At 40.8% G+C, this 16,780-nt stretch overlaps 1 protein-coding gene across 5 annotated transcripts; it reads right to left on the bottom strand.

Annotated features, from left to right (window-relative positions):
- Positions 1–4,786: 4,786 nt before the first annotated feature.
- Positions 4,787–16,355, bottom strand: gtf3c4 (general transcription factor IIIC, polypeptide 4). Of its 5 annotated transcripts, none has more exons than XM_017493253.3 (5): positions 16,028–16,355; positions 12,678–14,426; positions 11,363–11,493; positions 9,063–9,151; positions 4,787–7,657 (listed from the first exon to the last, which is right to left on the bottom strand). In XM_017493253.3, exons 1-5 carry the CDS (start codon positions 16,331–16,333, stop codon positions 7,593–7,595), a joined length of 2,340 nt encoding a protein of 779 aa, XP_017348742.1. In that variant the 5' UTR covers positions 16,334–16,355; the 3' UTR covers positions 4,787–7,592. The 5 variants fall into 5 exon arrangements, 3 of the variants coding, with proteins under 3 accessions (XP_017348742.1, XP_017348743.1, XP_017348744.1); XR_001815475.3 differs by lacking the exon at positions 4,787–7,657 and adding an exon at positions 11,575–11,647; XR_001815476.3 differs by lacking the exons at positions 4,787–7,657; positions 9,063–9,151 and adding exons at positions 9,255–10,487; positions 11,575–11,647.
- Between the last annotated feature and the right edge of the window lie 425 nt (positions 16,356–16,780).

Here is a 16,780-nt window from a genome sequence, read left to right as displayed (position 1 = left end):
TGCTGCCATATTAAATGCCCTTTGGATTGGCCCAATTATGCCATTAATGGGGCCCGAAGTGGGAGCTAATGGCTGGAGACCTCATTTACATAGCATTAGCTTAATTGAGCAGCAGGCATAGAGTTAGTGGCCTAGCATGAGTGGAAGGCCCGAGCTAATGTTACTGATGGATCGGTGATGGTCCGACAGCAGTCTTTTACCTGACAGTTATATTAATTAACAGCTATCCTGTTACACAGGCTTTAAAAGCAATGAATAAATAAAACAGGTGATGATGCAGCTCATAGATTTTGAGAAACAAGAAATTGATGTTATTAAATGTTAACATTCAATGCGCTGAGTGTAATAAGTGCAATTTCAGTGTCTTGGGTTATGTTTTTAAGTCAGGTTAGAGTTCTTCAGTAACAAAAACCCGTCGGCCTTGTCTTAGGAAGACACTAGCCGCATCTGAAGGTAGGCTCAGTGAAGCGGGTCAGGCAGGAAGCTCTTTTGTTATGTAAAGAGCCGCTATTTGATCCTGGAGCAGAAAAAAGGAAAGAGAAACCCGGTCCGATAAACTTGCCTCATCAGATAATTGAAGATGCCTTTGCTCCAATTTCCCTCCTTTGCATAAGTGTCTGATCGGCTTTCAAAAGCAGATTGTGGGGAGGATGGAGGATGAAGGATGTGTTCAGGCACTATTCTTTCTGAAGCACTGTGCTACGCAATAAACAGTGGGAAAAATGGGTCATAAAGATTTGAAGGGTTTGAAAAGAATCATGCCACGCGCTTTTGGAAAACAGAGTCATAAACTATGCATTGAAGTGTACAAAGTTTGTCATTGGGGTGTTGTTTGTACATTTATTATGAGTGTTTTACCTGGGAAGTAAATGTAGTGCATGTTTAAATCCTAGTGACGCTTATTCCTTGAATATAATTAAAGACCAAAAAGGCCTTAAAGAACAAAACTGCACCCTATTAGGGGTGTAAAACAATGACACTATCTGTATCTGTATTTGCATCTATTTATTACTCTAAATATTTGTATCTGTGTCTGTATTCAGATTTAAACACCATGAGTGCGTGGCTTAAATCAGAACAAGGGTTTATTTTTTGGTCTGTGAATTCCAGTCTCATCTAGAGATATTAACTGGATTGTTTTAAAAAAATAAAATAAAATTTTTTATCCTACTTGTGCAGTTATTTGCCCTATTTTTTTTCCTTTCCCACGATAGCTCCCAGCATGGTTCTATTTCCCAAAATATAAACAAACTAGTAGCCTAATTTAAACCACCACAATCCTGAGCAGGCGGTTACTAAGGATGCTGAAAATACATTGCACAGTTCAACATGTTTATATTAATCTGTTTTGTCTGTCTGTTTGTCCCACAAGCTTTATATCTGACCACGCGCAACTAAAGGTGAACCTTTCTGGCAAGAAAAAAAAGTGCACCTGCTATTCATATCTTTATTTGTATTCGTGGAACATACTGTATTATCAGTTCAGTCTGAATTACGTATTTTTTTTTCTATACTGTTTTGTTGTACATTTATTTAATGTGTCTATCTCCTGTGAGTAAATTTGCTCCTTGTTGTTTAATCTAAACCGCTCATTGTAAACTTCGTTTTAAATTTTTGTCCTGGATTTTTATTTATTTATTTATTTATTTATTTTAACCCCCCATTTCTACAGCCTTTTTTTCCTTTTTGTATTTTCTCAAGTCCACTCTCAAAGGAGTCATTCTTGCGCCTGTTGCCGCAATCGGGGGCGTAGACTAAGAGTTTTGCACTCATTAGTCCCCCACAATTTCTCTCATCTCTTCCCAATCTAATCATATTTCAGTGCGTCCACGTCGTGTGTCCCCTCACTCCCTCTGGCCTCCTCCCTCTCCCACCTCTCCCTCGCTCTCTGTCAGTCTTTAACTACACTCCACTTTGGCCACTGCTCTACTTGTTACAGCCGCAACACGAGTGCAAACAATCAAAGTGTTTGGGAGCACTGAAATATGCATGGCTCTCCGTGACAGACAGATAAAGCAGGGCAATTAGGCACGTAATACTAGAGCACGCCGAGGACTCGGCAGGCTCGGCTGTCCTCCTCTTCCTCTCCCTGCCTCCCTCCCCTCCCCTCCGTCCGTATCTCTTTCCCGGTGCTACTCTCTCGCGCTGTATTAGTTAAATGTACTTTGTGTGTCGGCTCCCCATCAAATCAAGTAACACTTCCTCTAATTGGCTTATAAATAATACAGCAGAGGCCGCATTATAATTTCATCAGTGGTAAACATTGCGGGGGCAGTCGGTAAAGAATCTATCCCTCATTAATTTCCTTATTTGGGTAGATGGAACGGAGAAGGAAGTAAAAAAAGAAAGGCGGAGATGAGGGTGAGAAAGAGAGAGAGAGGGATCAGGTGAATGTAAGAAACATCACCACAGGCAAAGAGGGAGGGAAAGTTTAAAAAAAAAAAAAAAAAAAAAAAAAAAGGCCCGCTGGTAGGAGGACACTGCGGGTGCTTTTCTTAATAGATGTCAGATTTTTGATTCCATTTTTGTCAGAAACCCTCACGACAAAGTCAAGACAGTAGCCCAATCCCTCCCTCTATCTCTCCCTCCCTCCCTCCATCTCAATGACTTCTCACTCATATCTCTTTCCCCCATTTTCTCTCCTTGTTTTTTTAAACCAACTTTATGAATATTTCATAACAAGTCTCATAAATATTCATTCTAATAGCTTCGCATAGTAGTTATTTCCGGTATTATTTTTTTTTATATATAAAAACCAAAAATACTCATTATAAATTCTTCATGCTCTAAATAATACCATGCACAAAAACAAGCACGCACGCGTGCGCACACACACACACACACACACACACACACACACACACACACACACACCCAAACATACCCCCAATCATTTGCACTTTTGCTGGAGAAAATAGAGACAAATAAAACAGTGCCCTACTGAGTTTCTGGTTTAAAGATGCAGTCAGTGATGAAAAACCCCCAAAACTTTTTAATATAATATCCTGCAACTCTGCTCACCGGAAACACTGGTCCCCATGCCCCTCACGCTCTGTAAATGCAGGAATAAACAAGTTATATGATGTACCATCATCTGATTAGTTAGGACAAGGAAGCATCTCTGCTTTCCTGTCAATTGTGTAGCATGTCAATTTCACACGTTTTGCCTCTTGTACTAGTGTTTAAGTGTTTTAACCTACATGATCTATGTGTTTTAGTTTTAAGGATGGGATTTTGTGGACACCTGACCATCACCCTCATATCTGCTATTTGAACATCCCACTCCAGATTTAGTCCCCTGTTATAATAACCTCCACTCTTCTGGGAAGGCTTTCCACTAGATTTTGGTGTGAAGTTGTAGGGATTTGCCTATTCAGCCACAAGAGCAATGGTTTGGTCAGGCACTGATGTTGAGAAGGTCTGGGGTACAGTCGGCGTTCCAATTCATCCCAAAGGTGTTCAGTGGGGTCGAGGCCAGAGCACAAGTTCTCCAGCTCCAACCTTGGCAAACAATCTTTTAATCAAGCTCATTTTGTGCACAGGGGCATCGCCATGCTGGAAGAGGACAGGGCCTCTTAGTTCCACTGAAGGGAAATTGTATTTTAACAGCATACGAAGACATTCTGTACAATTGTATGCTTCCAACTTTGCGGCAACAATTTGGGAAAGGCCAACATATGGGCATGATGGTCAGGTTTCCACACGCTTTTGGCAATAAAGTGTAGCTTAAGGTCATTTACTCTAAACTCACTGATTGCACCTTTAACAGATATCACATAATTGAACGGCCAAGTGCTTCTGGTTTCTGATTTGAAGAACAGCTCGACTTCTAATACAAATTTGAACATGGCTTGTTCCTTTGGGGGAACTCTTAAAGGTTCTTTCAAAGAGGATTCGAAATAAAGGACCCTGAACTATTCATAGAATCCCTTTTTGTATGGTGGCCTGTTAACAGTTCCCCATCAATCCTGGGCCCTAAACACTGATGTCTGCTTATTTTTCAAGTTGAAGTATTAGCATGACCTATGTACATAATATATACAACACACCCACACTCCCCTGACACTTCTCTCTGGTTGTGGGTCTGGTGTTGAGTAGAGGTTTAATTAATATAGCAGTAAAAGGCCTGTCTGTCCCCTTTGTGAGTCCACATTAGTTCCACTTGAGCGGTTTAACACTGTCAAACAAGCAGTGTGCTTATTGACATCTCCTCCCCCTGCCACACACTCGCGCAGACACAGATGCAAACCAGCCAGTCATGGGTCACTGGCAGCATCCCAGAAGGACCATGTAGCTGTTAAAGGGCCATGTTAACAGCCTGATTTGAAAATCTGTGGTACAAACGAGGGCTGGTGTGTCTTACTAGTCTGAGAGTACAATGAGTTTACTGAATCCTTTAAGAGTAGAGAGAAATTAATGTGAGGGCATGCACTGTGAAGCCACATCACAAACTTTTCACCCTCAGAACCACTCGTTTACTTTAATTATTATCATTATTTTTAAAATGTCTGCATCTTTCTTCCCCTATACTGGAATAATGAGCACACTGATTTATAAAAAAACAAACAAAAAAAACCTTTTAGTAGTGATTTTAAATAGAACACGTATTAAGAACGAGCTTGATTGATATAAACATGTAATCTGGCACGTGTCTGGAACTACTCTCAGGGCAGCTGTTACAGAAAATTAATCATTGCCTTCTGACCAATCAGAATCGGCTATTCAACAGTGCTGTGACTGATTCGACATCATTCATATTTAACACGAAATAAACCGCTAAAATTCATTTTGCAAAAAAACCCCAAAACAAAACATTGCCTTTATTCAAGGTATAACATTATATATACATTTTATGGCAGCAAAAAAAGGTAATTATATAGATATACATACATAGTCATCATTTTAATTTATGACATACGGTGCCCATTAAGGAACAAAAGCACATACAGTATACAAGCAGCAGAAAGAAAGAAATGGCACTGGAGTCGAAATTCCACAGTAGCTTCACTACAGTGGAACAATCACTCATTTAAAAGTTTTAAGCTAAATACTGTGCATGATGAGAGGATTCATAATAAACCTACACATTATATTGGCTCAACAAAGCAGATTCTCTCGTATGAATATGAATTAAAATAGCAACTCGTTATTACATTATTCCACACTTTAACAAAAGTACTGAATCCAAATGACTGTTTAAAAGAAGTTCCGCCATGGCCCTGAAGGCTATGAATATTGTTTGTTGCAGAAACAAAGCCCGTGTTTGAAGTGTTGGAGTGTGTGCACACAAAGAACAGGAGGAGGAGGGGGCTGTAATTATTGTACAAATGCTTTCAGACATCTCATTATATTAAAGACGTAGGAGGTTCCGCCAAAACACGGCTAACCTCTTCGGCATGATCGGTCTCCACCTATCGGCATGGCACACGCCCTCACCAAAAGGGCGAGCTCCTTTTTTTTTTTTTTTTTTTTTTTAAACAAACAAAAAAAAAAACAGCCTTACTAACAAACGAGGAAAAGAAAAAACATGTTTAACGTCCCACCTCATTCAAATGAGTTTTTTGTTGTTGTTGTTGTTGTTGTAGTAATCTCTAACAATCGGATGTGTAGTCTACGTGCACCGATCACAGAACGATTGCAAAACGAGGAATATTTAAGTCTATTTTGCAATTTAACTATAAAAACAATCCATAATTACTCCATTAAAAAAAAAACACATTTGAAAAGAAACACCTTATTGAAGAGAACGGTCAGAACATTTGAGTCAAAGTTTGACATATTGTGCATTCTGAGATGCTTTCCTGCTCACCACGGTTGTACAGAGTGGTTTTTGAGTTAGCATAGATTCCCTTTCAGCTAAAACTAGTCTGGCCATTTTTTCTCTGGCCTCCCTCAACAACAAGCGTTTCCGCCTGCAGAACTGCTGCTCGCTGGTTGTTATGTTTTCCGCATGATTCTGTGTGAACGCTAGAGACTGTTCTGGGAAAATCCAAGCATATGAGCTTTACAAAAAAATTAAAACCAACCTATCTGGCACCCATGCCAAGGTCATATTATGAAAGTAATAGTGACATTCTCAGAAATCATTTATCGTGGTATCAATATTATACTGTCAGTTGACCCATTATTTTAGAAACAAACAAAGTCTTGCACAAAAAACAAGGAAACCCCAGAAAAACCACTATAACCCAAATGGAAAAAGGACCATTTGTATAGCTATAGAGCACATTCTACAGAAGCATGATTGCTATAAACATTTACTGACACTCCAACAGCTAACAGCTGCCCTGAGACTTCCCTTATCAGTCAGTATTCAAGCAAATTTGTAATGTAAATAAATGTAATCTTTTCTCACTTGTTCAAATTGGTCGTTTGTGGTAATCGCACAAATGTTCTACATAGAGATTACAATAAGTTTAAGGTCAAAGCGATGGAGTATTCATTCAAGATGGTACTGTGGACAAATTTACAGTGACACACAACAGTCACATTTGGTGCTATAGCAAGATCTCCCATTGGGTTCGCGCTCCTCTTTGAGAACGAAGTGCTTGCTTTGTATGCGACAACATTGCGTAATCGAGTTCTGCTCGTCCAATATGTTCTCGTGTATTTTTAAAAAAACGGTATTTGTGGAGGACTGATAGACCACGAGAAACACAAACAGCAGTGCTTTTTATTACATTACGACAAAGCTGTACTATCAGCAATGACACCAGCGTCTTTTTACAAATCTAAAGCGCTTTTACCTCAAGCCCCAGGGGCAAGTGATACGCTCCAATGACCCCAGCATTCTGGGGGACCAGTAGCTGTTTATAGGGGACAAGAGTGAACAAGACAGTGCTGATCCACCATTTTTCATCTCATGGCTCTGACCCAGTGGTAGAAATATAGGGAGGAATATGTAGGCGGATCTTGTGTCAAACTGTACGGCTTCCGTATTTATTTCCCCATGGCCCATGAAAAGAGGGTTAACTATATTTAACAATATGCACTCTAACCCCGCCTCTTCTTAATTAAAATCAGAATCACATCTGTGGCTGGAATCCGCACCTCATTACTCTGGTATCTCATTAGAGGCGTATCCCTCGGGAAGAGCCGAAACGCACTCTTAAAACACTTTTGCCTCTGTCTCTGGCTGCAGATCTGTCTCTCGCAGGCTTTAATCTCTCCTCTCGCAGCCTGTGTAAAGTTCTCATGTGAAGACGGAGAACGCTGACGATGGAGATGTTTCCGAAAGCCAATTAAGAAGCGAAACCACACCAAAAGGCTGAAAGAGAGTTGTGGTAAAACGGAATCGTAGCAGCATAAGTCTCAAACAGAAAGTGTTCAGCAGATTTATATAAAAAAAAAAAAAAAAAAAAAAAAAAAAAAAAAAAAAAAGGAGGGATAGGTGTCTTAGGTGGAGGTGGTTTTCCCACCATTTCTATTTCTACACGCAACTGACCTTGGCATCACAGACTGAAAACAATCTTAAGCTCTAGACAAAACAAACCTTCAGAAAAGAGGGAAAAAAATATTACACAATTCATTCATCCAGTTTCAAAGGTTTTGGGTATGTATCAGCAGCTCGCAGCATTGCTACGTTCTGCGTGTCAAAGCAGCGGCGAGTCGCAGAATGTACACGGCCCCTGTAAGATCTTCTTCACCCAGTCTGGATCTGTAAAGAGGCAAAGAGGAAATGGAAATCCAAGAGAGGCGAAGAACATGATGCAAACATAACCCAGCAATCAAGTCGCCGTTTTCCGTGATTGTGTTTCGCCAAGTGGGGTTGAGTCGACATGATTAGCTAATGTCACACTGCAGGTATGAGAGTTACGGTTTCGTTAGTTAATACATCTTTAATGGGAGCTGATGTCAGCATGGGTGCATCTCTGTGGATGCACTAGTGATCCTTTTACTGTGCAGTATTATACACAGGGTAAATTTGTGAGCGCTTTGAAAACTGAGTCTATTGATGTGTGTTTATTTTGGGAATTAATAAAGTAACCGCTTAGGCAAAAAATGTACGAAATGTACAAAATTCCCTCACAGGGAAGTAGTTTTGCATTGGACCCTAGAGGCTGTGATGACTTGGGATGCATCAATACCATTTTCAGGCTGAATACAACTACGAAAGCAGTTTTGGTACTCGTTGATACGAATACCGAAATGAGTAACCTATTAATTACTAATAATCTAATAATTACCTACTATTACTAGTAATCTATTAATCAACGCATGTTCCATTTCAGAAAAGTGCTTCTCTACAGCTGTAAGTAAAGTATTTTTTGGTTCTTATAGTGTCAGAATCACTCAAAGAACATCAAAACCAACATACTTGGTAAGTGATTATTTTCACTCACTTAGGATTGTCTGTAGACATTTTTTTCTTCACCGAGCTAGTGTTTATTGCAGTGCTGTTTGCTGCGATGTGCAATGAACTAGGTTGTAATGATCCGACAACAATCATAACATCATTATTATCGATTATTAATGATTACAAGCTGATTATTACCGAACAAAATAAACAACTGATGTGTAAATAATTTAATAGGCTCTCAAGGTGATTTATCTGTAACTTATATACTTTAAAAATAATCCTTCTCTACGTCATCGTTCACAAATGAATAGTAGGCCTACTCCAGATTCTCAACAAAGTTGGTCTTGTATCAATCTGAGGCTACTAAACGGAATTTGAATTCAGTGGTGGTATGGTTAAATATCAAATCATTGCCTTATGAATGGAAACTATTGTATCGCATGGAGTTTTAAACCCCTACAATGAACTCCTTGTGCTGAGTTTTAGGTTTAAGACGTTTTATCAGATTACTTGTTGGAAGATGATGCAGGAAAATATCCTTATAATATTTTCAAGGAGTGCAGTTTGCAGCCTGCTTTGCTTTGATTTCCATCATATGCTGTATTAACAAAAAACATGGTTTTGATGCAGCCCTAATTAATATATTGCAGTATTGATCTTCCATCATATCATCCAACTCTTGTCCTACAGAAAATTAAAGGTAGTATGTGTGTGTGTCGAGAGAAGCCGCTGGGCAGAACTCCAATGGATCACCAGGTCTTACCCTCAGGCTGTGGCACTGAAGCGATGCTGTCCTGCAGCAGACAGCGACGGTACGTCACACTCTGACAGACCTGATATGACCGCACACACCTAAAATAAAGAGGAAACGCACACACAGGAGCTCGAGAAACTATTCAAGGAAGTTTCAACCTAGTGTTACAGTTCATAAACCTACTGCACTGTACGTAGCAGACCCCTGCAGTGTCAGTCGCACTGGTTGATGCTGAAGATGAAGACGGATCAGGGTCTGAATCAGGAGAGTTTGCGTCTCTAACAGTTTCGGTTTCAGTTTCAACATCGCCTGAACTTTCACTGCTGTCACTATCTAGAATCCTCGCTCTCGCCTGTGTATGTTTTCTTTTTCCCCCCACTGTTTTAGATGTACCGGTGTTCACTGTAGGTGTAACTTTAGCTGGAACACGATTAGCTTTTCGCTTTGCCATTTTTAGTTCACTTCTACTATTACACCAATATTCACGCTTTGATCTTCATCGTAATGCCGGCGTAATAACGTAATCACGTCGTGACGTCATCAACCTTCCGGGTTAAAAAATAATAATTAAATAAGTAAGGAATCATAGCAGAGTAATGCCGGTACACCGGCCTTACGGGGATAACGTTTACACTGTAAAGCCTATATCGGCCTTACGGGCATTTGACATTGACGACCAAGCCGGTATATCGGCCTTACGGGAATAGATCTAAGACGGGCAAGCCGGTTTTTCGGCCATACGGGGTAAGAGGGTTAAAGGAGTTCCCACCTACGCTGGACACTTATCGGCTGCTTTTCGGAATATTTTGCTCCGAGTCGTCCGTAAAAAAAAGTAAATAAATGAATATGTTGGCACTATTATATTTTTGTCTACAACACCAATTTCAAACATTTTAAATCATACACCTTCAGATCAAAAGGTTTTTCAGATCATGAGAAACATTTCAGTCGAGTGTCTCCAAACTTTTGACAGGTAGTGTATATGAATAAACAAACAAAAAAAATACAAATATCCCCAGACATTAAACACAGGAAATCAGATTGTCCCAGGCTTCTGGGCAACTTATTTGTCCACCCCTGCAATATCAAGGCAATACTGAAGCCAATCCCCAATTGGCTGGAGAGCAACAATCCACCCCATCCACCCCCTGCCTATTCTAAGAGAGTCTAATGAACTGAATATTGGGATCAGGCATCGATTTTTATTTTTATCTTGCTCTCTGCTGTAAACATTGTCTTCCCAGTGAGATCTCTCCAACCAACCAACCAACCAACCAACAAATGTTGGTTGTATGTAGCAGCTCCTTAGTGGTTCTGTGCTAGTGACCAGAGGGTTAAGAGTTCAAATCCCAGGATCCTTTGTTGGGGTCTTGAACAAAACCCTTTAACCTTCAACTGCTGCAGGGGATCTAACTGTGCTCTGACCTCAACTTCCTTCCACAAGTGGGGATATGTGTAGAAATCATGTTTTACCACACACACACACACACACACACACACACACACACACACACACACAATAAAGTTGAATCTCAATCTTTATAACCAACTTTAACAGTACAATGTGGGAAAGTTTTCAGGAAAGAAGGACTTGACAAGCTGAGTGTTTTTTTTTGTCTTATTAACTTCAAGACAGAGAAAAAAAAAAGAAACACTGTTTATAGTGGCTATATAGTAAACAATAACAGGAACTAATTGTTTCACGGACATTCAATAAAATTAAAAGTAACAATAAATCAATAAAAAAAAGTGCAATGTGGCATTCTTTAATAAAAAAACCATCAACAACAAATTAATAGTTGGCAAATTGCTGTGGCATAAAAAGTATGAAACACTACGATACATGTAGATATTCTAACATAATGAAGAATGGTAATGAAGGAGGTGACTGAGCATCACACCACACCACCCTGTCGTTGATTATTTTCCTATATCAGCATGGCCCATACATGATTGATTTAATTTAAGCTTTACTACATGGTTCGCATAATTACCTTTATTTTTTAATTTTTTATTTATTTAAATCACAAGACGAAGGTGAATTTATAATTCAATTCATATTAAATTTTTAACAATTTTTTCGACTCAAACAATAGAAATGTTCTAATGCAAAAATAATTCGGTAATAACTACCTTTGAAAAATAACAGTATTTTCCGTATGAATACTACGTGCCAAAATGAATGACATCCCTAAGGAACATTTTAAATTCCTGCAAACAATTTTGTCATTTGGAAAAACTTTTGGATATGAAATATGCTTGGACTATAATGAGGATGCACACAGCTGTGTAACAGCACACAGTCTTACCTGAGCCATATGTGTCCGCTACTGCACACAGCCTGCTTACGGTCAGTAAAGGGTAGAACCTCTTTACACAAGCTGCAATACTCGGGAAATGTCTGCTTGTTCATTTTCTTCATTATGTGACCAATCAGAACCTGTGGAGAATGCAAGACATGATAGACAATAAATCTTTTAATCCTTTCTATTCATTCGCTATAGATATGTTGAGATCTGACCTTTAGTGTGCTTCCGCCTCTCATCGTTCGACTTTATTACTTTTTGAGCAAACATCTGAAATACGTAGTCATCCTTAAACAAAATCCACATCATATTATAATAGGGTCCAATCAATCTTTATTTATTTAATCTATCTGCCCTTTTTGCTTATAACATCACATCAGGCCTGCAAAGATTTATTGTACAAATCTAATGCTGCAGCAATATTCGAGATGAACCTTTATACTAATATGAGAAAGGATTTGGCTTGCTATATTCATAAATGATGATGCTAACGACTTAAGTACAAACACTGTGTCGGAGGATATATCTTTTGAATTTGTGATGTACATCATAACATCCGAGTATCTATATTTAAATTTAGATTTCTGATGCTTGAGTGTTCCGAGTGTGTGCAGGATTATGAAGCGTACATAGAGCAAATAGAAATCTCTATTTAATGTGGAACTATCAGTGCTCGTTCCTTCTGAACTGAACCTAACGCTATAGGCAGGGATGGCCAAAGATGAATCAAAATGTATTTTAAAGCGCACCTATTATGGTTTTGAAACGTGCCTAATTTTATTTTAAAAGGTCTCATACAATAGATTTACATGCATCCAAGGTAAAAAAAAAAAAAAAAAAAAAACACACTTTAAAATGTGCTCATAATTAAAATGTTTCCCAGTTGCACAAACGACTCGTTCAATGATCCGTTCTAAAGGATTCATTCTAAACTCCTCCTTTCAGAGAGCATACTCTGCTCTGATTGGTCAGATGTCCCAGTCTGTTGTGATTGGTCTACCGCTGTCAGCGAGTAGCCAATGAAGACCAGAGGCGGGGCTTTTTTGTTACAAACCTACATAGGTTTGTGCAGGAAGTAAGTCTGGAATTACTAAAGACTCGTTTCAGCTGATCAGAATCGATCCTTTCTTTTGGGAGTCGATAACTCTGTCGTGCGCTTCGTTTTTTTAAACTTCGCAGACTTTTTACATTCACAAACAGCTCTATAATACTACACGAAAGGTCATATTTGAAAAACCATAATAGGTGCACTTTAATATATACACTACAAAACACCCCAAATGTACTTGAACAGATTTGCCGCAGTGTGATGACTCACCTTGGCAGCTCGATCTTCGTTGGTAGGATCGTTGGACAGGAAGTCACAGATCCCTTTAGTGGGGATGCACGTATTCTCTGTGATGAGGGTGTGCATGTAGACCTCTCCTAGCACCCTCTTCATGTGCTCACGTGTCAAGTGCGATTCCACCTCCTCAATCCATGCTGTAATTTCACTCATTCGCTCCTCGTCTGGCTCTACTTCAGCTTCCTTCGGTTTGGACTCGTTTATCTCAGAGGTGTCGGCCACCGTGCCCTCGTCCACGGTGTCTCCCTCCACCTCGTCGGGCAGGAAAGCTTTGCTGTCTTCATGGGTGGGCCTCCAGCGTGCCTCCACTGGCACCTTCTGTAAGGACTGGTGGAGGACACGCAAGAGGAAGAGCTTGAGTCTCCAAAGGTACGTCGAGTTTGATGTGGGTGTCTTTTCATCTAGTTCGTCTTGGAGGAATTGAGGAATCCGTTTGTCATGCATTACACGCCATCGTACCAGATCCAGCAGGTCAGTCTGCTTGTACAGGCTTTGTGTTTGTGATTCAAGAAGCTCTGCCCCCGCTTTGTCTGGCGTCATGAGTGTGATGAACTGCACCAGGTTGGTGCAGACAACTGGGTGCAACCCATTGATCATGCCTTCTGTGGTGGCCAGAGCTAGGTAGGCACCATTTGGGCTGGTGGCGATACCGTGGATGCGGCAACCACGAACACCTTCCGGAAGCTCCACCTCCTGTTGCTTAAAGAGGATTGCAGAGTCAGTAAAGACCGGCGTCAACTTTTTGACTGTGCCATCCAATGAGCAGGTGAAGACTGAGCTTCCGCTGTGTGTGGCACTTAAGGATGTAATTGGTGCTGAGTGAAGGCCAGTAACGTGAGAGTTGTGCACGTTTAGACCCGCTTTGGAGATGAGCAACAAGCACCAGAAAACATATGGGCCTCGCGCTGCAACAACCAAGCTACAGTTACACTTCTGCTGCGGGTGGAAGAGTGCGATGCACTTGACGTCGTTCACTGGGATATTATCGGTGTCTTGCCACAGCACCACTGGCTGTCTGAGAGTAAAGTATCCCTTCACTGCCTTCAAATTCACAGGCAATATTTTAACAGGTCCCACTGTGCTGCCCACGATCAGGCCGCTCATCTTGCGTCCACCATGCTCGTACTCCCACCAGGCTAAAACACTCGGTGACGACACTCCCGATTTGATTGTGTTGCAAGAGACCACCGATTCCTTTCCTTGTACAGGCAGGCGGAACTGCCATACCACCAAGTCCCCGTTTTCCATCAGGACAGCCAGGAGGACCGTCCCGACATCCTTGCACTCGTTGTTGCTCTGAATTTGATGCGTGTTGCACAGGCTGGACCACTCCATGCGCACAGGTGTCTGCATCTGATACCTACTCTGAAGCACCTCAAGATCCTCCAGGTCTTCCAGCGAGGGTTCAGAGGCATTAGCATTCGAGTAGTTTCTCGATTTTAGCATGTCACCATAAAGCTCCGTGAGGTTCAGAAGCTGAGTCCATTGCAGTCGCTTGTGGCCACTGTGAATGGTCAAGCGGCAGTCTAGAGTCAGGCAAGCCAGAATGCATCGCCCGTTCACATCGCAGCCGAGCGGGGACCAGCTGGTGTACTTCACGCCACGCAGAGCGCCGCCCTGGGGATTCATAATTCTGTCCAGCAGAAAAACCTGCCTTACTGAAGGGTCATCAGAGTTCTCAAAATTTTGTTTCGCCGATTGCACTTTGTCCTCCGGGCCCACCTAATAACAAAAAAAACATAGTTATAATCATATTATGCAGAGATGACTGACAAACCACAATTCAGTGTGTGTCGATGTTAAAACAAGCCGTCTAGACAAATTTCAAAGTAATGCAGTGCATCATTGTGGGACTGGGGATATTATTTATGACAAGGTCACTCCCTCAACACTGAAACTTTTCGATTAATTATATGACAGTGTTCTGCAATTTATGACAAGTGACGGAATGGTTAATCACTTTCTTACAAAGTAGGTTGGCCATATGTAGGCAATTTAGGTACTTGTTTTTGCATGAGGACATCCTGGGAAAACTGCCTCGAAAATGTACTCGTCTTATACAATGTCGCACATACAGAATGCACATTTAACTTCAATGTGGTACTTTTAACAAACTAGAAGGAGACTTTACTTTTTTTTTTTTTTTTTTTTTTTTTTAAATGTCTGAGATTTATGATGAGTTGTAGGACATGTTCCTGCCATCACACCTACAAAACCTGCTCACTAGCTGTTGAACCGGGAAATGATCAACCCGTAGTCTCCTGCTCTCAAAGGAAACAAAACCCCCCTGAACAATTGACATGTCAAACTCTGTAATTAAGATGTGATCTCGCAAAGCTGTAGATGTCTTGCATGACAGTACTCTCATTAAACCATCCCATCTAGTACTGTAAAAAAAAAAGAAAAAAAAAAAGTAGGCATCGTCTTTGATCCCTCCCTCACCTTTGAAGCTCATATAAATTCCCTTTCTAAAACGGGATTCTTTCACCTTTGTCGCATTGCTCACCTCCGTCCCTTCATTAGCCTCAAAGACGCTGAAACACTTTTTTGTGCATTTATATCCTCACGTCTTGACTGTTGCAATGCTCTCGTCATTGGTTTACCTGCAAGTTTTATTGCTAGGTTGCAATATATTCAAAACTCTGCCGCTAGACTTCTTACACGTACCAATCGCTCAGCTCACATTACTTTGCTCACAATTCTGTCTGAACTGCATTGGTTACCGGATTCATTTCACATTAAATATAAAATAATCCTTCTTACATTTAAATCACTTCACAGTTTGGCACCTCGCTATCTTAGTGAACTGCTTATCCCCTATAACCCGGCCTGCTCTCTCAGGTCCTCTGGGCTCGGCCTCCTCTCTGTCCCTAGATCTCGTCTCTCCACTAAGGGTATGGCAGGTCTTTCAGCATTGTAGCACCCAGGATCTGGAATTCAATCGGTCACATCCATCTCCAACTTCAATCTGTTTCTTAGTGTTATTCGTCCTAATGTCTTGCTATACATTTTGCTCTCAGTGACTGTATTATGTGTACTGTTTTTCACATGATTGTTCATTGTTTGTGTTATTGTATTGCTATTGTAAAGCATCATTGAGCTCTGGAAAGGCACTATATAAATTAAACAATATTATCATTATTATTATTATTATGCCCCTTTCCTTAACATTTTAACCTTTAATTCTCCTTCACGTCACACTGTTCTTATTTTCCTTGCACTAGATAACATACGGTAATAACGCATGCAGTGTAGGCGAGTTATTATTGTTGCATCTCCATGCGTGTGCGTTTGTTTGTTTGTTTGTTTGTTTTGATACTTACCTTCAGTTCACACACGGCCTCCGGTACTGGGATGTGAGTGCGGTGAAGCACTAAACCCTGGCTGTGTGTGTGCTGATCACACACCAGCTCCATGATAGAAACACTGTTAACAGTGGACACGGCGAGTCGGTGATCCTCCGACCACGTCAAAGCCTCCAACCCGCTCACTGGACTCAGGAGCTTAACCACCGGCTCTCGCTTCACTATGGGCCCGAGTCCGGCCCAGAAACCAACATCCGGTCCCTGTTTCTCAGTAGACGCAGCCTCGCCCACATCCACAGCGCGGTTCGGTTCAGAAGCCGCCATTTTCCCTATGAAAATAAACGCTTCCGTCTCCAGGAAGTGGCGGTACCGGAAGAGGCGGGACTTCTTGAGCGCCTCTCAGTGCGAGTTGCCATGTTTATAATAATCACTCTTCTGCAGACATAACGTTAAATTGGTAATAAAATGACTTTAAAAAAAGAATAAAAGTGGTAAAAAAAATGAAGTTTACATGGGAACATTTTCAATTCTATAGTCAATATTTATTTACAATCTATCAGAATAAAATATCTACACGGTTTAGAACATACTCCGATCAGTCATAACATAAACCCACTGAAAGGTGGAGTGAATAACATTGATTATTTACATTTTATGGCATTAGTCGAACTGCCTTGTCCAGAACGACTTACATTGATCTAATTTATACAACTGAGCAGTTGAGGGCCTTGCTCAAGGGCCCAACAGCAGAAGCTTGGTATTGCTGGGATT

The sequence above is a fragment of the Ictalurus punctatus genome, chromosome 18 (genome assembly GCF_001660625.3).
Source record: "Ictalurus punctatus breed USDA103 chromosome 18, Coco_2.0, whole genome shotgun sequence".
In the NCBI taxonomy this organism is placed as follows: Eukaryota; Metazoa; Chordata; class Actinopteri; order Siluriformes; family Ictaluridae; genus Ictalurus; species Ictalurus punctatus.
The sequence above is the reverse complement of the archived record's forward strand: the minus strand, read 5'-3'. Positions and strand labels throughout refer to the sequence as shown.